This window comes from Phacochoerus africanus, chromosome 10 (assembly GCF_016906955.1).
Source record: "Phacochoerus africanus isolate WHEZ1 chromosome 10, ROS_Pafr_v1, whole genome shotgun sequence".
NCBI classification, from domain to species: Eukaryota; Metazoa; Chordata; class Mammalia; order Artiodactyla; family Suidae; genus Phacochoerus; species Phacochoerus africanus.
The window spans coordinates 14,960,987-14,985,456 of NC_062553.1; the positions used below are offsets into that span (position 1 = coordinate 14,960,987).

General features: G+C 36.4%; 1 protein-coding gene across 1 annotated transcript in view; it reads left to right on the top strand.

The window, feature by feature from the left end:
- SLIT2 (slit guidance ligand 2) overlaps nt 1-24,470 on the top strand; it is a 382,101-nt gene that overhangs the window by 265,341 nt on the left and 92,290 nt on the right. The window contains 6 exon segments of the mRNA XM_047797929.1: nt 9,724-9,795; nt 10,270-10,341; nt 15,531-15,602; nt 19,635-19,778; nt 19,891-20,054; nt 21,177-21,200. Of these exon segments, the coding sequence (XP_047653885.1) occupies nt 9,724-9,795; nt 10,270-10,341; nt 15,531-15,602; nt 19,635-19,778; nt 19,891-20,054; nt 21,177-21,200 (548 nt within the window).

The following is a 24,470-nucleotide window of genomic DNA, read 5'->3' on the forward strand; positions in this document are numbered from 1 at the left end:
ATTGCAAATTCTCAGAAGTTATAGTACTTATTTAGGAGTGCATTATGTAAAATGGAAAAAGGAAACTCCCTGAGCTATTTTTTACTCTGCTCGTAGTAAAGAAGGCATCACTTTGCCTTCCATTTCTGTTTGAGAGGCAGTCTTCCTGTACTTAACCCTTTTGCATACGATTTCTGCATTTGCCCTTTCCAAAATTTCGAATCCCTATTTCTATGAAATAATACTTGTCAAATTTTGAATCTGCGTATTTCAACGTTACTGAGATTCTGTTGGTAGGGGTATGCAAATTAGATTTGATCAGCCTTTTTTTTTTTTTGTAATTTTTATTTTTTTTGTCTGTGCCCGTGGCATGTGGAAGTTCCTGGGCCAGGGATTGAACCCGTGCTATGGCAGCAACCTGAGCAGCGCAGTGACAACACCAGATCCTTAACCTACTGTGCCACAAGGGAACTCCCAGCATGTTTTTAAAAACCCCATTCTATACTAGTTTTTATTCAGAGAATTAGAGGCACTCATGAAAACAAGCATGACTTTTTGATTATTTATCATGCACTCAGTAAGGTCTCAGCTGATACCACAGCTGTCATGCTGTGTAATTGGTTGGTTCATTGTATTTGATTATGCCCAAATTTTGAAAATAAATTTTAAAAATATAATATTCAGTTTGACTAATTTTTATGGTACATGTAAATTACCTTGACTTTAATATATAGACAATATGGATAAAATATCTAAATAAAGCAAATGGTGCTTTGGGGAGGGGGGCTCACCCACAGCATATGGAAGTTCCCAGGCTAGGGGTCGAATCAGAGCTACAGCTGCCATCCTACACTACAGCCACAGCAATGCCAGATCCTTAACCCACTGAATGAGGCCCAGGGATTGAACCCACATCCTCATGGATATTAGTGAGGTTCGCTCCTGCTGCACTGCAATGGGAACTCCAGATGATGCCTTTCTAAATGTAATTTGGTGTGAAAGTACTAAATGCTCCATAATCTGAGTTTGCTTTGACAAATAAAAATAGGTTGATAACTTCCATGTGAAACTGTTTTCACTCTGAATGTATTTAATTGCTTCACTTATGAAAGTATGTAAAAATGGAGATATAGTCAATGTAAGGTTTATGAAAAACAGTAGAAAAGAGGCAGGATGAAGAAAATGTTACAAAAGCAAAAAAATTGATCAATTCTACTTTAGTTCACAGTGTAACTGGAGCAATTGTTAGCATTTTGTAATTTTACACATTCCTAATATTTTTGTTACTTCAGATCTGCTCACAGAATTCCCTCGCCTATAACATGAGCTTTAGCTTTGCATTTTAAATTTTTACAATTTTGTGTTCTTCAGGCTCACTAACCTGACAGCACTCTCAATATTTCATGTATTAGAAATATGTATGACATGTTTTTTTTTTAAAAAAAATCATAACTAACACTTTTTATGATAAACGAAATTTGCAAAACAATTTTGAAATTGTTGATTTTACTTTGGCCCTACTAAAATTTTCTGGACTGTAGAAAGCTATGTGTTCTCTAAAGGTTATGTGCTAATATTGTGATGATTAGAAAAGCAAAATAGGGAGTTCCCATCATGGTGCAGCAGAAACGAATCCGACTAGGAACCATGAGGTTGCAGGTTTGATCCCCGGCCTTGCTCAGTGGGTGAAGGATCCGGCGTTGCCGTGAGCTGTGGTGTAGGTTGCAGACGCAGCTCAGATTCCGCGTTGCTGTGTCTGTGGTATAGGCTGGCAGCTACAGCTCCGATTAGACCCCTAGCCTGGGAACCTCCATATGCCGCAGGAGCAGCCCAAGAAATGGCAAAAAAAGAGAGAGAGAGAGAAAGAGAGTGTGGGTTTATGGTGAGAAAAGTACTTGTTCCTCTTTCCCTCAACTTACTTCCTTTTTTCCAGTTTTACTGAGGAATAATAGATAAACACAACTGTATATATTTAAAACATACAACATGATGATTTGATGTACCCCTTCCCTGTGAAATGATTACCAAGATCAAAATAATTAACACGCATCACCTCACATAGTTAACTCTTTGTGTGTTGTGGTGAGAATGATTAAGTTCTACTCTCAGCCAGTTTCAAGTATACAGTATTTAAAATACAGAATTAGGAGTTCCCCTCGTGGCGCAGTGGTTAACGAATCCGACTAGGAACCATGAGGTTGCGGGTTCGGTCCCTGCCCTTGCTCAGTGGGTTAACGATCCGGCGTTGCCCTGAGCTGTGGTGTAGGTTGCAGACGCGGCTTGGATTCCACGTTGCTGTGGCTCTGGCGTAGGCCTGAGGCTACAGCTCAGATTCGACCCCTAGCATGGGAACCTCCATATGCCGCGGGAGCGGCCCAAGAAATAGCAAAAAGACAAAAAAAAAAATACAGAATTAGCTATAGTCACCATGCTGTACATTAGACTCTAAGGACTTCTTAAAACTGAAAATTTGCACCTGTTGACCTCCATCAGCCACTCCCACCAGCCTCGGCCAACAACTCCTCTATTCTGTTTTTATGAAATTAGCTTTTAAAAAAAAAATCAGAGAATGCTTTGGAGGAAAAGAGTCCACCGCGAATGTGATAGCAACAGTCTGTATGAGGCATGATGGAGCTAGGCTTAGCAGCCGACAGTGATGCAAAGTTACTCCAAGAAATGACTGAAGTGCTATTGTGGTTGAGTCATTAAAAACTTTTAGAGGAAAGAAATGGAGACCCATCAGATGTAAATTAAGACCTATGTAGACTTTAACATAGAAATGAAGACAGTTGAGGCACCGTCAAAGTATTACCCATTCTCAGATGGATGAAATTATCATTTTTTAAAGAATTAAGGTATTTAATTATGGTTGTATAATCAGCTGGAAAGAGTAAGTCGAAAATTTGTGTAGCTCAAATTCTACTAGGGATCACAGTGTTATCTGAACTTGAGGGCAAGATGACAGATCACTTACAATACCTCAGTGCAGGCTTTGAGGAAAAAGCTAATTGCTATCTACTCAGTGAGTAATACTGTTAAAACAGGTGATGTAGAATGATAATTTGCATAAGGTTTTTAAAGCTAAAATTATTACCAAATGGGGAACTTTGCTCAGTGCCTGACTCATAATATGTGTTCAAAAGGTTTTAGTTATTAATGCAAAACAAAGCACCATACTTCCACGTGTCTTTCTTGGGTGGCTAAAGAAAAGTTATGTATGAAAACTGAGTGTTACTGACATCATGAACCTGTACTGTGTCCCCCTGAAATTGGTGAGCCATGTGTCTATTTTTTTCCCTCTAAGTTATATGAGTGTACTTTTGTTTGTATTTGAGCATATGTCTATATAAATGCATACATTAAAAAAGTAACACCCATTCAGAAAGTCATCACCTAAAATATGAAGTCAATAAGAACTCACACACACACACACACACACACACACACACACACACACATTTTGGTCTTACTTTAAATGCTTAAAATGGAAAAAGAGTTATCTTTAATATGAAAACATCAATAGAATTTACACTCAAGGAAATGTACCCAGAATGACATCACAAGAAATAAAATAAGATTAAGGAAATGGACAATTTTCAGGAACAAGTCATCCCAAGGCAGGGATCACTGATAATCAATTAGGATGGATACAGTCTTCAGGCAGAAATGCTGGCTCTATGCAATGTATGTCCCTCTAGAGGCCGATATTCACTCAGCTGTTAAAGATATTTGTTAAACTTAAAAAGTTCTGGAAACAGCCATTACATAACAGCAATAACATTCTATCTAAAACAATCTTGGGTCATTTTATGTGTGGACATATGAAGGATTTCAATGGCATGCATTCACTGCTGAAGTTACAAGGAGGATTCCAGAAATATAAAGTACTTACTTTAGAATTATTATGTAACAGGCAGGAGGATCACTAAGGTCAAAGTTGTATTGCTGCTTCCTCCTTTAGGCTGGACGCCTGTTACCTATGATGAGAACGTTTGGCTGTACTGAAGCAATCCATGAGGCAGAAGCTAGAGTCAGTTCTGCAACCCCAACCCTCACCCCATTAAATCTGTTCTTTTCTCTGGCAGCTGTTTTTGCCATTTACATTAAAAGCAGATGGGGAAAAGGCAAAGAACTGTCAGTTTTATTGCCATGTATAATCAGCATCTGGGCTGTATGTTACAGAAACGATCAATCCAAACTCACACTTTACCAGTGGTGTAAAAACTCTTGAGTTTCTAAGACAGTTTTCACATTAGAAAAAGTGCTATATTTTAATCCTGTTGCTCATAGATACTGTGTATTTTTTTCAGCCTCCATGTGAATGATGCATGTGTATATGTGTTTAATATACAGTTATGAGTTCTCTGCAAAACTATTCTGATAACCTGTTTAAAAAATGTGTTTTGGAACCATAAATTTTTATCTCACATTGGAGATCAAACCATGTATCAGATTTATTCCTTTATATAATTGGTGTGTGACTAATATATACCACAATTTATTATAAATGCCATATATGTTACATATATACACATATGTATCATTTTAATTTTTTCCACTATTTTTTGAGCAGGAAAAAAACATGCCATATACATTCTTTACATCTCATAATTTTTACCAAACCATTTATCATAGGTTTTCTCATTTTTCACAAAGAGAAACAAGACACGGAAAATAGTAACTTTTGCAAGGTCCACAAAACTAATCGGCGGTAGATCCAGGATTTAACTTAAGTCCATATAAAGCTCATGCTTCTAATCACTAAACTGTGTGTTTTTATCTTTAGGTGGATAATTACAAAACATAAATATCTCTTGGGGCATGTGGATGTTATTTTTATAGTTTGTCAAAATACTTGAATTTGAAAAGTACTGAACATTAATGCCCGAGTATTGATAGCTAGTGAGCTGAGAGTATCATTTAAAATAAACCAATATTGTTTCACATCATGTAAATGTCTTCAGCACTGGTTGGAATTTTTAATTACCCAATTACAGTGTGTGTTGTTTACTTTCCTGATGTTGGATCTGCTCATTGATGACCATCCTAGAGTATTTACATGCCCAAGAACCGCTTGCTCCTGCACAGCATTTCCATGTTCGAAGGTATTACGGAAGAGTTACTGACAATTTTCCATTTCCTATCATATTTGAAATAGGCACCAGAATCTGACATATTTTGGCAGCAGTTCATTCTTTAAGAACTCAAAAAGTGTGAAGACATGTACTTAAAAAAAAAAAGTAGTGGAGAGGAAAGGTCTTCATTGGTTCAACATATTTTTGAATTTTTTGATTAGAGCAGTTAGAAGCCTGTCTTCTAACTAAGAGTTCCCTCTGGTTTCAATGAAGTGGTCACAGCAAATTGCTTTGAGATATACAAACACGCAGTGATGAAATGTTTTGGAATTATTCGCATACGTTCTGTACAGAAAAAGGTTCTGGCTTTTATATGAAAAAGTCTTTTTTACACTATAGTACGTGGTTTACACAGTTTTCTCCCTCTTTATTCCATTTTCTAAATCTGTTTTTACTTTGAAATTCAAAATACTAAATTTCCTTTCTTTGTCTAGCATTTGGAAGGCTCTTGTTTGTGGTGGAGTTTATCTTTGGTATGCAAATATATCTCAGCCATTACACTATCTGTTTTTGTAACCCTGTAATGTTTTTAATTAGATTCTTCATGGAACAATGGATTCAAATTTGCCCTCTATAAAACTCAGCAGATTCTATGCTATCAAGTAGAAGATTAGAGGATAGCAAAGCTAGAAAATGTAAATTTCATTTCGTTTTTTTAACCTTCACCTGAAAACTCTAATATTTTTCTTCCTTTTTTTATAATCTGGTTTTAATATTTCCCCACTTAGGGAAGAGAAAAGGCAACATTTGATAAGTCTGTTGTTTGTAGTTTGTCATATATGTTATAATGGCCTTGTAACGAAAAATAAAAATTCTTTTTCCTAGAAACCTAAAAGTTTACAAGAAGTGCATATTAGTTTATTTGTCCACTGAAGGCAAGAAAGTAAATATTTTTAAATGTTTTAAAATTTATTGTTTGACATCTGTCAATGGTAGAATATTTTCTTGCTTGAGAGTCTCATTGAATGAAGAACTCTTTAATGAACTGCTTAGACAGTGCCATAAAAGCCAATTAGCTGCTGAGTCAGTGTAATTAACCACATAAGCTTTGTTTCAAATACTTTTTTTTAGCAAGGTTGGAAATAAGTAGATAAGTAAAGAAAAGCAGGCAAATCCATTGTACATGTCATTGATCAGCTTTCTGTCACGTATGTTGTAAATGGAATGGTTTGCAATGTGATGATTAAATCATGGTACATTGCAATAAAGAACAATACATGCAGCAATGCTATATTATATTTGAGTTATTATTTTTGCATATAAAATTAAATACTGTTTCACATGAATTCTCTTTGTTTAATAACTTTTTGAGCATTTTCTAAAAAAAAAAGATATCGCCCCAAGTATTGTATCTTTTTGTTTGCTTTAACAGGAATATTTATCAATAAAATTAATTGCAGATTCAACACGTAAACTAAGTTACAATAAAATGTATTTGAGTAATGTTAGAACATTAAGGTTCTAACTTTAAAATAATAGGTTCTGGGACTTTAAGATAATAAGTGAATTTTTAAATTTCTAAAGAAGTTCTTCAGTTATATTAAATGATAGAATTAGTTTGGCCACATGTGTGAGTTAATATTATTGACATTTCAGAAGTACCAGTGGTGAATATTGCATTTAAAAAAACGTTTATTGAACAAATTAATTGGAAATATAACTTCAAAATAGACACTTTATCAATAAAACTTCCATGAGGGTATAAACATATCTGCTTTCCATCACTGTTGAATTCCAATTATGTAATATAATATCTTGCACAAAGTCAGTAATTAAATATTTGCAGGCTGAATGAATGAATGAATAATTGCTGTATTTCCTTGTTTTTAAGAGCCTGAAATTATATTTATAAAAAGTAATTGTATGATCTAATTTTACATTAATGTTAAAAGAGATCTGCTAAACACTAAGAATTTTCGTATTTCCTCATCAAAACTTGATACTGTCTTGAGCAAATCTTTAAGAAAATGAAATGAGGTTTCATTGGCTTAGATTTGAAGAAAGTCCTCTAATCAGCCGTATTCCATCTAAAGCTTGTTTTCACTGATTACATTTTAAACTTTTAAAAATCCAACTATAAGAATGAATCCCAACAAAAAGGTGTCTCTAAACTATCAATTAATAATGTACTAGTCAATAATGTAACAGTGAAATGATTAAAGTATCTTTTGCTATATTTAGAGCTTTTGGGAAAAGTACCCTTTCTTAAGACCTAGATAAATAATCTAGATGCCAAATCCATATTTTCTTCATAGGATTTATTTCTTGTCTTCTAAGGTAAATCTGCCCCTTAGGAGAGAGGATATGTGAAAAAATGTGCAGTGAGATGAGAGCAGAGGAGTTTAGAAGAGAATGCCCTTGGATAGAAAGATACAATCAACCATACCTAAGAAAATAAACGAAGGCTTCAAAAGGAGGCCATGCTTCAGTCATCTCTAAATAACTAATGATACGAAAGCATTATTAGCTTAAATGGCTAACAATAAGGAATGATTAGAAAATATGGCCCATTTTGACAATGGGATGTTCTGAAAACATGAAGAACGACGTCTCCCAAAATTGTTAATGCTACAGGAGAACATGGATGATATATTTAGAGAAAAGGATTCAACTCAAAATTCTCTGTACAGTAAGATTTCAGCTTCAACATGCATGCGGTGATATTCACTGATCTAAGTACTATATTATGAGCGATTTTAACTTTCTTCCTTACATGTTTCATAAATAGCTTAAGCTTAAGTTTCATTTTAATGTGGACAAAATAACTTCTGCCTTTTGGAGGGGGGAGAATCATGACTAACATTGCAGGTTAGGGAAGGACTGTACCTTTTGTGTGAGAGTAAAAGACAGAAACTTGAGGAATAACTCTGTTCAGAGGACTAGAGAATAATAACACAAATTGAGAAAGAAAAAAGTAGACCGAGAACCAAGAACATGTAGTGTCACATTTAAGGGAAGAAGGATTGTTCACAGTATCGAGTGCTACAGTGAGTTCAAGAGTAATGAAGATTGAGGAAACCCATTGCCTGTAGAGACAGGAGATGAGAGTCTCAGAGGGAACCCTGAGACAGTTGAAGAAAACGTGGTATTGTAATGAGGGCTTTGGAATCAGAAATGATGAAGATTTAAGCGATTGGACTGAACTTCCTAGCCATATTTTATTAATTTTGATGGGATGTTCATTCAATGTTTGTAATATATATATGTCAGAGTATGACCAACATTCAATAAAAATTAATCAGTGTATATGACACATATATAGCCTGTTTATAGTCTATTTATATATAGTAGATTTATATAAATATACAAATATAAATGGATATACATATGTATGTGTATATATATTATATGTATATATAAATAGAGCTCTTGGCAGGTGTTTCAGCAGAAGAATTTAATATGACAAATAAGTTTAATAGCTGTAGAAAGTGACATAGAGTTTAGAAACATGCTTCCCCCCCCCACCATGGACACAAAGAACTAAGAAGGTGATATTATACAAAGTCAAGAGCTGGCCCTTAGCAGGAGCTGAAATTAAAGAGATGAATCCACTGCTAAGGACATCCTGTGAGACAGAAAAGGGGATAAATACTCTGGTTTCTCCCCTCTTCCTGCCTTCATTCCGTCTTCCATCAGTGCCTCCCACTGCCCATCTCTCAAAGGCCACTGGGCAAGAAGGCCGAGGGTATATGGTTCACAGAAGTCAGCTCTCTGGGATACAGAGCAGAAGAGAAAAGAGGACAGGAAATATGTCTCTATATATTAGGACATGGAAGAGAAAAGAGGGTGGGAAATGAATATTAGGATATTTATATAGGTAGAAATGGGGCAGAAAGGTAACATTTTTTGATGGACTAAACTATTTACCAGAACACTTAATGAAATATGTTATTTTGTGTCTTTCATAACTAGATTTCATAACTAGAGGGTTATTTTCAATTCTCAGATTTTAGTGTGTCGTAAAAATAACTTCAATTGTGTTTAAAGTTAAAACCACTTTGCTGAAGTGGTTTTCACATGAAATTTTCACATAATGGATTGACAGAGTCCAGACAGTTTTACTGAAAATACCTGTAGCACTTACGGATTTAGAATTTAAGATTTTTGCCTCAGAATAAGATTCAAAATTAATTTTCTGCATGTAACAATTTTTCCGACCTACAATATACTTTCTGGAGAGGAAATGGTTTATAAAATTTAATATTCAACAATGTCTTTTATGGAGGAGTTATAATTATCTCTAAATATGTTCTACATCTATTCATTGCTACAACATATTTCTCTTACTGATGGTGAGGTTGGTAAAATGTACTCCCACCTTAGGTATTCTCTCTTTTATGCAAAGTCCATACTTAAATATTAATGGGTCTGTAATACCTAAAAATCAGACTATTTTTATTGTTTTTACACTTGCTTTGTTTTGGCTCCCAATCTTACTCTGCATTCAGGGTATAACACAGTTAATTTTAATAGTCTCTTTTGAGAAAAAAAAAAGAAAATATCACTCATGGAGTGCATCACCTTTGCTTCTTGACATGGCTGGAATTAAACATATCTGAGCACTCACATTTCTATTTAAAAATTGGATTTGGATTTTTTTTCGTTGCAGACGTTTGGAACAGAACTCAATCAAGGTCATCCCTCCTGGAGCTTTCTCACCATATAAAAAGCTTAGAAGAATGTGAGTGCAAAAATATTCTGAAATCAATGTGATTTTAAACAATTATACAGGTCATGACCATGCAAAGACATCCATTTAAGTGTTTGACAGCCTAGTTAAGTGATGTGACTCTCTGATTGCTTGTTCTATAATATGATAATGTTAAAAGCTAATCTATTAATTTTTTAAGTTCTCTGTAATTTAATATATTCATTCACACTAGTGTAAATGGATGCGGTCAACATGTTATGCAGTCAAATTCTGAAAAAAAAAAAAAGACATGGCACCTTGAATAATAATTTAGGAAGATAGGCAATAATTTATTAAAAGCTGATTTTTTTTTAAATTTAGGATGCTTCAGATGTTTCATGTCACACATTTAATACAGTATTGATAAGTGCAAAACTGACATGTAAAGGCAATAAATAGCTTTCTCCTGCAGTAAATCTCACTGACATTCTATTAAATTTAACCTAACCCTATTTTTAATCTTAGCGACCTGAGCAATAATCAGATCTCTGAGCTTGCACCAGATGCTTTCCAAGGACTACGCTCTCTGAATTCCCTGTAAGTATTGACCACATCACTGAAGGAAAGCAGAATGCACAGCAAGTAGAGACTCTCTCTTTTACATTTGGATTTAAGAAATATATTCTCAAGAGTTTTTAAATTATGACTTATTAATGATATTAATTATTAGGATCACTAAGGAATTCCATCGTTTTTATGGGAGAACTACTACCTGTCACTAGAATCAGCCACATTTTAGGGGTATATATTTTAGGATTTGATCATTTTGCTGTTTAGAGAGCAGAGTGTGAGCCTCTTTTTTGGCAATGTTGTCCTTCTGAAGTAAAGAGAAAACGTTTATCTGGGAGTTCTCCGTCAGCGTTGTGTTTATAATCTGTAAGCCACTGTCTCTGGGGACAATATCTGTCCCCTTTGGAATGATGCTGAACGAAGGATGACCAGTAAGAGACCTCCAGCCCCCTGCTTCATCACCTTAAGACTTTCCTGAAAGAAGCAGCTTTAATTTCTCAGAAAACAAAGATAAGAAAATATGACAGCTTTTTAATGTCAAAAGCACTTCCAGGGTGATAGCTATGTAAATTAAAGTGGTACTAACATGAATTTATAAAAGCTGTTATTCCTTCAAACTTGTACAGAATCTTCAGAAGCTCACCAAGTAGAATAACCGTTATTTCAAATTTTAATTTTAAAAATTGAAACGTTTTCTGTTGTCGCTGTCATTTAGTTGATGCTTAGAGAAGGGTTCTTATTGATGTAAATCATTATAGGGCACTTAGGAATTTCAGAATTCGATGGCAACCAGTGAGAATTTCAGGATACACATATGTGAGACCCGGATGAGCACTGCATTTTTTTGTTTGTTTGTTTTTTGTTTGTTTGTTTGTTTGTCTTTTTGTCTTTTTTCTTTTTAGAGCCACACCTACAGCATGCGGAGGTTCCCAGGCTAGGGGTCCAATCAGAGCTATAGCTGCCGGCCTACACCACAGCGACAGCAATGCCAGATCCGAGCCGCATCTGCAACCTACACCACAGCTCACAGCAACACCAGGTCCTTAACCCACTGAGCAAGGACAGGGATCAAACCCGCAACCTCATGGTTCCTAGTCGGATTTGTTTCCGCTGCACCATGACAGGAGCTCCAACACCTGAGGTTTTTATAGCAGTTTACACTCCTACCAAAGAGAGGACATGGACACTCTCCTCTGGGCACATGCTGGTCTGCTCAGAAAACTGCAGTTTTCTTTGAAGAAGAAAAAAAATGGAAAACTATCACTTCCCTTGTGGTATCTACGTAGGTTCATTTTTGTTTCTTGTTTAGGATTTTTTTTTTTTTTTTGATAGATGAAGTCCAAGATCAAGGGAACAAGTATTGGCAGAAAATGCTAGAGCTAGATGTGGCTCAGTGGGTTACACACTAGCATCCCTGAGGGTTGAATGCGAGTTTGATCCCTGACCTGGCTTAGTGGGTTGAGGATCTCGCCCTCTGTGAGCTGGTTGCGTTGCTGTGAGCTGGTCGCAGACCCAGGTAGTTAGAAAATTCCCTTTACATTAGCACAATAAGAAGTGTTGTATTAGTGTAGCATAGTGGCTAAGCACATAACCTTTAGGGCACTGGATGGCTTGTATTCCAATGCTGGCTCTAACTTACTAGGTAAGTAGACCTAATTATTAATTTCCCTGTGCTTCAGTTATCTAAAATGAGGACAAGACTTTCCTTCTCCAGGCTTTGTTAAAAGCACAGAGTAAACTTTCAAGAGATACTCTACATGACCACAGCAAATCCTTCTCCTGAGACTTAGCAATTTGTGTGTTTCTGGATTTGAATGATCTCAGGGAATTTTGATGCCCGAGATCTTCAGTTCATGGTTTTCCTCTTTTCTCACTTTTTCATTAACATTTTGCAAACCCTTGTAGTTCACTAATTCTAATGTCCTCTCTTCAGTAACCAGCTCACACATTCCACAAGGGTCTACAGTGAAAAGCTTGATTGCTCTATCTTTCCTCTTCAGTGGGATTTCTTTCTCCTGCCATCTTTCAACAAGGGCAAGAGAAGCCAAAGACTGGCCACAAGTGTTGGGCATTTCTTACTGTCACAATATTGAAACTTATCAGAAGGAATCTGGGTATAGCATCTTAGCCTTCCTTCTAATAGCAGGCTCACAAGCTGTCTCAAGATTTTCCCATTGTTTAAAAGGACTATAAAAAAAAAAAAATCCTCTGTCAGCATAATTGTACCCTGTATATAGAATGTTGTGTATAACTCATGTATAAGGAATCTGAGGAAAGTCTGTGCAATTTGTCATTCTTGGGTTTTGGATATTCTCCGTATCACTCATATATTGATTTTCTTTGCATCTAAATTCATTTTAATCTTGATTTTTTTTAATTTATTCCCCTCATATGAATATAGCAAGAGTCTCACTGGTTTTCTTGCACTTTGCATCTTTATGTGATGACATGCCTTTCCCTCATTTTTAATGATTTTGGCCCTATTTTCTTGGATGCCATCCAATTTTTCTGTCCCTGGTCTTTGGATTTTTGATATATTAAACTCCTTTTTTCATCCTCCCATTTTCTTTCTTCCATTTTCACTGTGCATAAGAAGCTTGTATCCAACCGAGTATTGCTGTATCTTTTTGTAGAGAAATCTCACCTCCATCATATCCTGTACTTCTTTGTTATAATATTTTTGATAGTCCACATACCCAGTAATGTTGGTACTTACAGATTTTCTACGTCCTTTTGTGATTTCCATTTTTTTCCACCATGTACCCAAATTGTCTCATTAATAGCAAACATCTACTTTTTTAACATGATCTTAAAGAAAGCAGAATGCTTTGTTGAAAAAGAAAATATTTCCTCAATATAAGTATGGCACACTGCCTAGCTAGTCCTCCTTTCATGCTATTTGAACCAACCTTTGAAACAAAAGTCCCAAGTGAACAACCTACTGAATTATTCACCCCTTGATTCTAATGTGAGCCCCCCACAATTTACATGCATCCTGTTTTCTTTTTAGATCTCAATGAGTTCAAAATATGAAACTCCTTCAGTGTTCAAGACAGCCCTTTGGGGTGGCTCTTTGAAGCCATACCTTTTATTCATCTCCGTTGTATCAGTGGCTGGCACATGGGCAAATGGTGAACACTGAACAAGTAACAGTTGGATTCAGTTTAATTGGGCACCAAGCTTAGAACCTGGCAAAGTTACTTGTCCGTAATGAGTGTACGGTATCTATTGCTGAATGCAGGAATGGAATGATACTGAATTGAAAATCCTGAATTGGTGCCACCTGGATCTGACCATTTGTTTCCTAAATCCCTCTGTTCTCTTATTCTTGACTTTAAGACCTAATATTATTGCTTTATCCTGTCTTAATTCCTTTATTTCCTTGAACCCAACTATATAGAATTCTCTCTTGTGTTCTTGGATTTTTTAAAGTCTTTCTTCTCTAATTGATACTTTTTAAAAAGCATCTATATTCTACACAAATGAATTTTTATGTTATACTATAGAAGTATATACCTCTGGAAACTATACAGATGGAATGTGTCTTTACACAATATAACACCCGGCTTTATTTATTCCCTTGAGAATTTTCTTCATATTTTGTAACATCTCCCACCTCTCACAGACATCTTAAAAGGAAAGAGCTTTCTCCTCACTCTGATTCATCTCTCTTGTATTGTTAGTTTCCTCCCTTCCAAACAGAAGGTATGTACAGCCGCCAAACATATTCTTTTGACTCTCATTTCAGCTTTTTCCTTTCCATTTTATGACATCCATTTATTTATTTTCCAAAGGAATAATTCTGAGTTTTTAAAGTAATATATGCCCATCATAGGGAATATTTAAAAATAAGGAAACTATATGTAGATGAAAATTCAAATGACCTCTGAATGGCAAAGCCTCTGCCATCCAGAGATTTTCCACTTTTTTTCTATATACGTGTGTATATTTTTCTAAACAAAATTAAAATTATACTATAATATATTCTTTTGTATTGTGCTTTTTAAAGATTAATATTATTTCATGAACACTTTCATGTCACTAAATAGTCTTCAAAACATGATTTTTATCAATGTGACATATATATTTAGCTATTCCTCTTTGGGGGGACTTGGGTACCTTTTATGTGTATTTAATTTTTTGCTGTTATAAATTATGATTCAGTTGATACATAAAATATTGTTTGTCTCTGGTTATTTTTTTAAAGTTCTGAGAGAAACTACTAAGTTAAAATTCATATAAACATCTTTATGACTCACAATGTATGCTGCCAAATTGTCCTTCCAAAAATATAATTTCTATATTTTCCTTCACATAATCATGGTTTTCTACTTTGGGGGGCTGAAAATAGATGGTCATCATTGCTGATCTGTTGTCAATAGCCAATATGATGAATCAACCCTTCACAATTTTGCTGTTGAAATCACCTCATTTAACCCTTTTGGTGAATAAATGTATTCCTTAATGAGGTCCTTTAATAATTTATTCCTTCATTTTACTCTTCAAACAATGTGCACTCATCAATTCAATGTTAGAACAGGACTGTGTGCCAAAATCTAGATGCCAGGTGTGCTGAAGTAATTAAGCCATGATCCTTGTACTTCATGTCTACACTTGGTGGCTGATCAGAGCTGGGGACATAGAGGATGCATTCCTAGTCATATTTCTTTGGGGAACATATATTTAAAAATTCTCCAGTATCAATATCAATTATCACTGTCTTCATAAATCTTGCATCCCTTAAGCATCTTCATTATATGCTTAAAAGAAAAATTTTACTCTTAGTGGATTCCTTTCACTGCTTACCATTACAATAACCCTAAACCTCATCCCTTTAAGGAACAGTGGGCCCCATATTTAGTGTTCTCCTTTGTCATGTACTGTGTGCTCTCTTGCATATGAACTGTGTGTGTATGTGTGTAGAAAAACATGAAAATTTAACAGTGGACATGTCTATTCAAGGGCAATGAAATTATGAAGGGTGTTAATTTTTGTTCATTTTTTTGTTATGTTTTCCAAACTTTCCACCATAAGAATACATCTAATCTATAATTAGGGACAAAACATTTGCAAATTGAAGTTTGTTTACTCCACTATTGCTTTTATGATGTTTCGGCTTACTAACCCGTTATATACCTAAATACATATGCTTTGGTTGAATTCGTTTTGCTGGTTGTTGTCTGATTTTTTTTTTCATTTAAATCATGTTTTTCCAGTGTTCTCTATGGAAATAAAATCACAGAACTCCCAAAAAGTTTATTTGAAGGACTGTTTTCCCTACAGCTACTGTAAGTATTTGATTGTTTCTGATCTGTTGAACCTAAATATTATATACTAGTCAGTGTACCATCTTGTATCTTTGTGGACACTTCAGAAAAATTCGACCCTAATGACATAGTTTAATGAAATGGAAAAGATTAGTCTAGTGGAGCAAGATTAACCATTGATGATGGTTGTTTATTTGAAGACACAACTTCAAAATAGTTCCCAAATCCTTCAAAATAGTTCCCAAATCCTTCTTTCCACAGTGTCATAAATGTGAGCATCCTGGCTGTTCTTTCATTTAAAGTTCGTGTAGTCCTTGCCCTTTATGAAACATCTGTGTTTTAATTTAACAATAGTTTAAAAAGAGAAAGACATAGCGATATGTGTATTTGTGCCTTTGTCCAAAGAATCTGTAAGAGTGACAATGCTAGAATAACAACACAACACAGAGCTGGTGTGCAGTTGTGTAGGACAGAGTCATAGCACTTACACTAATCTTAGTGAGAATTGCCTATCAGTTTCCTGGATTTTCATCTTTAAAGACCACTCTGCTTAGAGAATAGCTACTGCTCATTTGTCTCAAAAAAAGTACTTATGATAGATATTTATAAGAATGTTTATATGAAAACAAGATCAAAAAAATATGCTAATAGTAAGATTGTTGGTGTTGCATCATCAAGTGGTACTCAAATCACCAAACACTTACAGAGTGCCTCATTTGGGGTACACCCTTACCTAGATGGTGTGGATAAGAAGACAAGTATGATATAATTTATTCTCTCAACTAACTCATGGTCAGTCTACCTAAAATGTTTAAGTTTAGAATGCTATTTTCTCTTTGGGGGTGTGTGCATTTGTTGGTGTTGGGTTTTTCTTATCATTTATTTGGTAAAAATTTATTCCTAATCCCATTAACTTCATGAATATAGATTTTTTCCTTGCTTGATAAATGTATGTTTATAATTACATCCCATTATCCACGAATTAAACTTTTCATTGTTATGCGGAAACATACATTTTCATCATAGCCCCATTCATACATGTACACACACACACACACACACACAAATTGTTAACAAAACAGTATTTAAGCCTCACTATATATAGTACTGTGAATTCTGTTCCATTCTCTCTCTTCTTAATGCCACATAATCCAATAAATTGATTTTACAACAAACCAGTCATGAGAAATACTGGCCTTTGTGACCCAGTGACTTTATTTGAGCATCAAATTATTTTTTAACCCTTGCAATGAGGTTAGTAAATATTGTTTCTGATCTTGAATAGGATGACTCTTTGCACATTAGAGGTATAGTGCTGCCTATTTTTATTTATGTCTCTCTCTTCTTCCACATTTTTTGTATTTTTCTCCTTGTCATTTACTTGCAGTCTCTTTTGGTCCCACTGGCCTGCCTAGTACCAACCCTTAAAGCAATACCTTCTTTTTCTTTTCATACACACTTAACTGGTGGTTGATGTAGCAAACAATAAACCTTGGGAGTCTGTGCATAGATAAACCTTATTTAAAAAGCCGGCTTTGTCCCTCTGCTTAAAGTCCTATCTCCAGACAAAGGCCCCTCTTAAGCCTGCCGGGGCTAAAGCAACACAAATGTCTCTTTACATCTAATTGAAAATTTGTTCAGGTTAAGCATCGTAAATCTGCTTGAACAGAAGAGATATTGAAAGGAAAAAAAATAAGTAAATGGAAGGAACAAAAGAAAGTGGTGTTAGATATCCCCCCCCAATCTCTGTGCCAACTAAATGTAGAGTAAAAGCAAAATGCAAAAAATAAAATAAAATAAAGGCATTCCCGTCATGGCGCAGCAGAAACGAATCCAACTAGGAACCATGAGGTTAAGGGTTCGATCCCTGGCCTCACTCAGTGGGTTAAGGATCTGGCATTGCCCGTGAGCTGTGGTTTAGGTCGCAGATGAGGCTCAGATCCTGCATTGCTGTGGCCGTGGTGTAGGCCGGCGGCTGTACTCCAATTGGCCCCTAGCCTGGAAACCTCCATGTGCCGCAGGTACAGCCCTAAAAGCAAAACAAAAAAAATTAAAAAAAAGGCCAGAACTGCACTTTCTTCAGTTGTCTTCCAGGCTCCCCACCTTGTCCTTGACCTTAGTGTTGGTCGTTCTGCTCTCTAACTCCTTTCGCAGTTGGCCGACAAGTTAGGGAACGTGGTCAGTGTGCCGTGTGTGGTGGCTCCAAGCAGGGAGGTGTAGAATTAACCAGTCCAGACCTCAAACCAGACCTCTAAGCTCCTAGGAAAGCATCATATAGACCACAGAGAAGGCCAAAATTTCAGCTCCTGAAGGAGGGTTAAAAAGAGTGCAGCAGAGAGAACCACCAGGAGGAAGTCATGGCGTTGCCCAAACGTAGAGTTGAGATCTTAAAAAAGCAGGCAAAACAGAAATACCCCAAGTTAATTGCAGAAATGGATGCTGGTGGACAAATGGGAAAACATTTTTCAGTGTGTAAGATAAGAAGGCCTTACAGCCAAACCACAGAGCACATATTTTTTGAGCTATTGCATGTTTAAGTCCTAAATATCAAAGTTCCGAACTAAATGGTGACAGAGAAAAAGAAGTCTCAAAAAAATTTTCTACCTGCAGAGAGCAAAACTCTCTTTGGGCAAACACGTGGGTCTGTGTGAGACAGGTGAGAAGACTACGTAGCACTAACTTCCTTTGGGGGAAGGAACCTGTGAGTTGGGTGGCAGTTATGTTCTGGAAAAGTCTTGTTCTGGAAAAGTTGGGCCTTCTGTGTAGCCTTGTTGAGCCAGAAGTTTCAGGAACATGAAGAACAGGGAAAGTATATCCCCAAAGGTGAGCCAAGCCTGAATAAAAGCACAAAACCAATGACATTTAACCCAACAGAGTGATGTTTGCCCAGATAGACCTGTACTCTATCTCAATTGATATAGAGTATTGATAAGATCTATGGGAAAAAAACCAGTTATGGGCTACTGCGCTACACCAAGTGATATCAATATCCATAATGCAGAATGAGGGGCAGTCTATGTGGTAATGCCACTCTCCAACAGACTAATAAATTAGTCATTCAACAATAAATATGTATTGAGTGTCTGGCACATGCTAAGCACCTAAAAAAACATCCAGGAACAAACTAGACTAATATGCCTGCTGTTGGGAGCTTATACCCCTGGGCCTGGGGGCAGGGGGAGGGGGGCGCAGTGTCACACAAATGGCAGTCAGCAAGAACAGAATCAATAAGCAAATCACGCATAACAGAAGTGTGTATTTTAGAAAAGGTGGATCAAAGGAAAGAACTAAGAGTGTTCTTAGGGCAAAGACAGGCTGACTTCATTGGAAAGAGAGGCTGACTTCATTGGAAAGAGTGGTCAGGGAGGCTGAAGGGAGAAGGTAAGATTCCAGCAGACACAAAGAAGCCACAGAGTTAAGCAGACAGATGTCTGGGAGAAGAGCCTTCTGAGCAGAGGAGAGTGTCTGACAAGGAGACTTTTGTGTCTGGAGCTGAAACAGCCAAGAAGAGAAAACGTGGAGGTTGTGGAGTTCAGAAAAGGGAGCCACCGATCCTAATGGGATCTTGGGTTCCATTCAGAGCAGATTGGGAGTTGCTGCATGGTTTTGAGAAAGGGGTGATGTGACCTGATTGTGTTTTGAAATCTCATCCCGCTGATGTCTTGAAAATGGTTTGAACTTCTTTCTCATAGCGCAGTTCCAGAGACTCATGTTTTATGGAAACTTTGTGGTGTCCTTGACAGCGGAAGCTGGATCTCACTCACCTTTGTCTGCTGTGCTTCTACATCATCCAGAGAATATAGTTAATAATTTTTGTTGAATAAGTGTATAAGCGCCTCTAGATTTAGGCAATCCAACCATTAGACCTGACCCTTGCTTGATCTGTCATGATCCCAAAACTTCAGCCTGTGAGACCTCACTGATTATAGTTAAAATCTTAGTGTGGAGGGTAAAAGAAATGAATTTCTCGATTGGGTTTTCTCAACAGACAGAGTCTTGAAGGTGGGTTAATGAGATGCTGCACTTTAATTCTGCAACTATTTGATCAAACAGATTATTGAATGCCAACAAGATAAACTGCCTTCGGGTAGATGCTTTTCAGGATCTGCACAACCTGAACCTTCTCTCCTTATATGACAACAAGCTTCAGACCATCGCCAAGGGGACCTTTTCACCTCTCCGGGCCATTCAAACTATGTATGTATATAGAATGTGGACTGTATTTGAGGACTATTGCTTTCGCTCTGAATCTGAGAGTTGAGTTCATGGGGAGTCATGAATAAAAGTGTTCCGTCTGTGTTTCTGAAAGGCATTTGGCCCAGAACCCCTTTATTTGTGACTGCCATCTCAAGTGGCTGGCCGATTACCTCCATACCAACCCAATTGAGACCAGTGGCGCGCGCTGCACCAGCCCCCGGCGTCTGGCCAACAAAAGAATCGGACAGATCAAAAGCAAGAAGTTCCGTTGTTCAGGTAATTTCTTGCTTTGTGTGACATTTCCCCTGTGTTCCCGAAAACGGTAGTTATGTGGGATGTGGAGACAGCTGGCCGTCGGCAGAATTACCGCACATTGCAGAATCATATTTCTTTTTCTTCTGAAGAAAAATATAAAGAGAACGGCAGACACGCTTCATATAGCACTCTTCCATGTAACCTTTTAAACACAATATCCAGCAGAAAAAAATAAAGAGAAAAAGATGCCTGGCTACTTCATACTGTAACCCCTGGGTTTGAATTTAACAGGGGCCTTCTAGCTAAGTCAGAGTGCCCTTCCAGGCTGTAAAGTCTCATGTTTGCTGATTGTTTTCCATTGAGCAATGCAATGTAATGAACCATGCTTTCAGTTCTTAAGAAAGTGAGCTGAGACTTGATTAGTTGATTTGCTCAGGCTCAGAAGTAGGAGGGAAAAAAACCCTCTGGATCCCTTGCTTCTCACAGGAAATGCCATTACCTCATTTGGCAGTCTCTCATTTTGCATAAGACTGTGAGGATACATTTTTTTTTTCCAAAAAGCCATCTTTGAACATTTTGGGAATATTACTTTTACTTATGTGAAATATAGGTAGTTCTCTGGTGGCACAGAGTGTTAAGGATCTGGTGTTGTCACTGCTATGACATGGGTTTGATCCCTGGCCCAGGAACTCCTGCATGCTGTGGGCACAGCCAAAAAAATAAAAACAAAAATAAAATGAAAACTATAGATGGATGCATTGTTTTAATATCAAAGGGAAAGCTTACTTCGTTGAAATGTGCTGTTTACATTGGTATAATCTTTTCTATTTTTTTTTTATAATAAAATGCATTCGATATGTTTTGGGTAGTATGCTACCTAACTACCCCAGGCGTTATTTCACATTCGGCAGTTAATTCATACTAAAAAAGCTAATGGCAAAACAAGAAATGTTTTTTGTCCATGGTTTTAGATGCATTTCCTACTCACTATCCATGATTATACCTCAGCCACTGCTGTGAATATACATTTTTCACTTAATTATCTATGGTAACTTTAGTCCATTCTTAATCTAATATAACTCATATCTCTGCTTGCTGACATTCAGGTGCATCTTCTATTTTTTTTTCTCTTTTTTTATTTAGCTAAAGAACAGTATTTCATTCCAGGTAGGTTTTGCTTGGTAGTAGGACTAACTGCAGACACCCCTTCCTCACCTTATAAAACATAGCTTCTAAAACTTTGATATGCATGCTTTTGAAAGTACAGTAGATACTCTGTAGCTAGATTTACTTCTGCATCGATCACTTATAGCTGTTTCCTGAAAACCTGACCTTTGCATGCAGCTTCTGATGTTAAATATATATACTATTAAACTCCCACCTTTTTTCTCTCTCACTTGGGCACATTACCTGAAATTTCTCACAGTAGCTAAAATGTTTGAACCTATAGCTTTCTAGTTGAATCATTTTCTTTCTTTACATTGTATATCTGACCTTTCAACCTGTTTTTAAAATATAGCTTCTCGAGCTGGTTTTAAAGACAGAGACCTTTCTGTTGTCAAAGAACTAGTTCTACATGAAATCAGTTGCAAACACACAGAATTGTGTTTTCAATCATGAGTTTTACTTTTTCATAGAGATTTTTATACTAAAAATGAAAAAAAATCCTTTACTTTTTGCTTTATTTTTGCTCGCTGTTGCTTCTTTACACCAAAAGCAGTAGCTTCCTGCTGATTTATGTGCAGTTGTACTTTGTTTGTTTGTGACTTTAATTCTTGCATCCCTGGACTCTCAGTATAATAACTCCACAAAAACAATATTGACATCCATCCTGAAAGCATCAGAAGTTCAAGGGCACCAAGTTCCTTGAATAACTTATGCGAATGAATGGACCATTTCTTAGAAAAATAATTGAAATGTTTTACCCCTACAATCTTAGCATTATCAAGGCTGATGATTCTAGAACTAGCTCTTTGAAATATGTTCCTTTACTTACTTTTTCTTTGCCTGCCAATTGTGTAAAATGCCTCTTGACTTGTTTGTTTTAAATCATTATAGAAAAATATATGTTAGTAATTCATTGGCCACATTTATGATCTCCTGGGTGTATTTTAGACTCTAATATATCTTAAGAGTTATACATAAAAAGCTATTTCTGAAATGTTAGTGTAAAGACAAATACTTTTTTTTAAGAAGAGCTCTGAATTTCGACTCTGTTTTCAGGAGATATATGTTGCTTGCCCTTGTCGAATTATAATATGTATAATTTTATGCATTCAACAGGTTTTGTTTTATTGCTTATTTTGACTTGAATGATGGGTAATATTTTATATATTACATTGGCTGCATAGGAAGTTACATGTGAAAATGAACAGTCGATTGGCCTTCATTACCAATTAAAATTCATTATTTTTACCCAATTATTAGGTAGAAAGTCAGCTGATAGCTATTACCCAGAAAAATCCATATTGAAAAACAGAACCCCTATCGGACAAAACATTGATATTACTTAAATTCCCAAACTAGATAAGTTAATATAATTATTATCAAATCATTCAGTCTATTACATTTAAATATGCTTTATCAATAATTTGGAAATTAATATTTCAAATTCACCCAATAAAGAACAAAAGTCAGGTTGTTTTTATAAATTCTCATACAGTTTTGCCACTTAATTAACAGCAGCCAAACAGGTTTTGAAAAAAATCTTATCCTGGTTTAATCATCAATTTCTGATCATTCAATTTACATAATTTAAAATAATAATTATAGAAGTCAGGACTCAGAAGAATTTTTGCGGCCTCCACTCCCTTTTTTTCCCCCCATATTTTAATTAACATCTGAGCCTACCTAAAGAACAACCATAAAATAAGCACTATTGTCATTGTATTGAAAGCAGACAATTTTCAATGGAAAATACCTCATATATCTGTCATTTAGACATTGTTCCCATTATTTCCTCATTTCAGTTTTTAAATGAATGCTTAAATCACAATACAACAGATCCTCAATAAATGCCATGGCATTAATTGCCAAATGTAATGAAACTATTATATCCAGCTCTGCAAACTTTGTCCGAGAGCATGATTCCATTTCACTTAAGTGACATATAAGTTGTAAAGGTCGTTAAAACGCATGTAAGGACTTCCAGCTGTGGCACAGTGAGTTGGGAATCCCACTGCAGTGGCTCTGGTCGCTGCAGAGGTGTGGGTTTGATCCCTGGCTGGATGCAGTGGGTTAAAGGACCTGGCATAGGTCACAGCTACAGCTCGGATTCAGTCCTTGGTCCAAGAACTTCCACTTTATGCCGAGGATGCGGCCATAGAAAAGCATTTTAAGAATGAAAAATGCCAATTAAAAAAGAGCATGTAAGCCACAACCTAAGGTTTACTTTGGATGTTCCAGTGATAGTCCTTGAAGATCTCACCATTAGTTTTTCACATAATTTTGCATGTCCACTTGCCCACCATCATTTTGGAGGGCACCTAGATATCATAGTGACGACGCAAAAGAAAATTTATCTTGTGAAGACTTCATCTTTTAAAGGAATCGACCACTACTTCATTTGTGCTATGCATCTTGTATGCTGTTGCTTTTCCTGTAAGACCACTGTGCTTCAAAATATTATCATAAACATTTACAAAGCATGACCATTCCTATCACATCAGGCCATCCCCCCCCCCATAATTGCCATGCTAACAGAAGAAGGAAGAAAGCCTAGTGAGTTTTATATATATAAATATATGTATATGCATCTTCATTGGGTTTACTCTGTCTTTCTTTCCTTCTTGGTGATCTTTACTTTTGCAGGAATTCACCATGTTGGCTGTAAGTAAAAGTGTCTGATCTGAAACACAATGTCCTCCCTTTTCCATCCCGATGTACCTTCTTTTAGTATCACTCTTTTGCGCCTCCCCCTGTTCCCCCGCAAGAAGAAACCACAGATCTTTTGAGCTTCTCTGTTGTCCTTGTAGCTCACCTTCAACTTCTTCCTGGATGTTGTTCCCGAAAGCTGTTGTTTCCATTCTGCAGTTCTGAGGAACGCTGGAGCCACCTTTCAGTATAGCCCCTTCTTTGTGTTTCCAGGAAATCTTCGGTAGTAATACTCTTACTATGGGCATAAACATTCTGCGGGACGAATGCATGTCATGTAAACAGTATTACGTTTCCAGAACGTCTGTAGCTTTTCTCCTGCTTCCCTTCATCTTTCCTCTTGGTCTTACCCTTGGCCTAGTGGATGGTGTAGTGGTTATGTAGCGAGATTTTCTGTTGTGCTTGATCTAACCATGTGGTTGCCAGGTATGAGTAAAACATGGTTCTGTCAAGCACCATGGAACGTCACGCAGCTTTCTACAGCATGACAAGCTGCTGAGGCTTAAATCAGGATTGACTTGTCTCTTTTTAGAAAATCAAAATAAAAAAAAAAGAGGGCTTTTT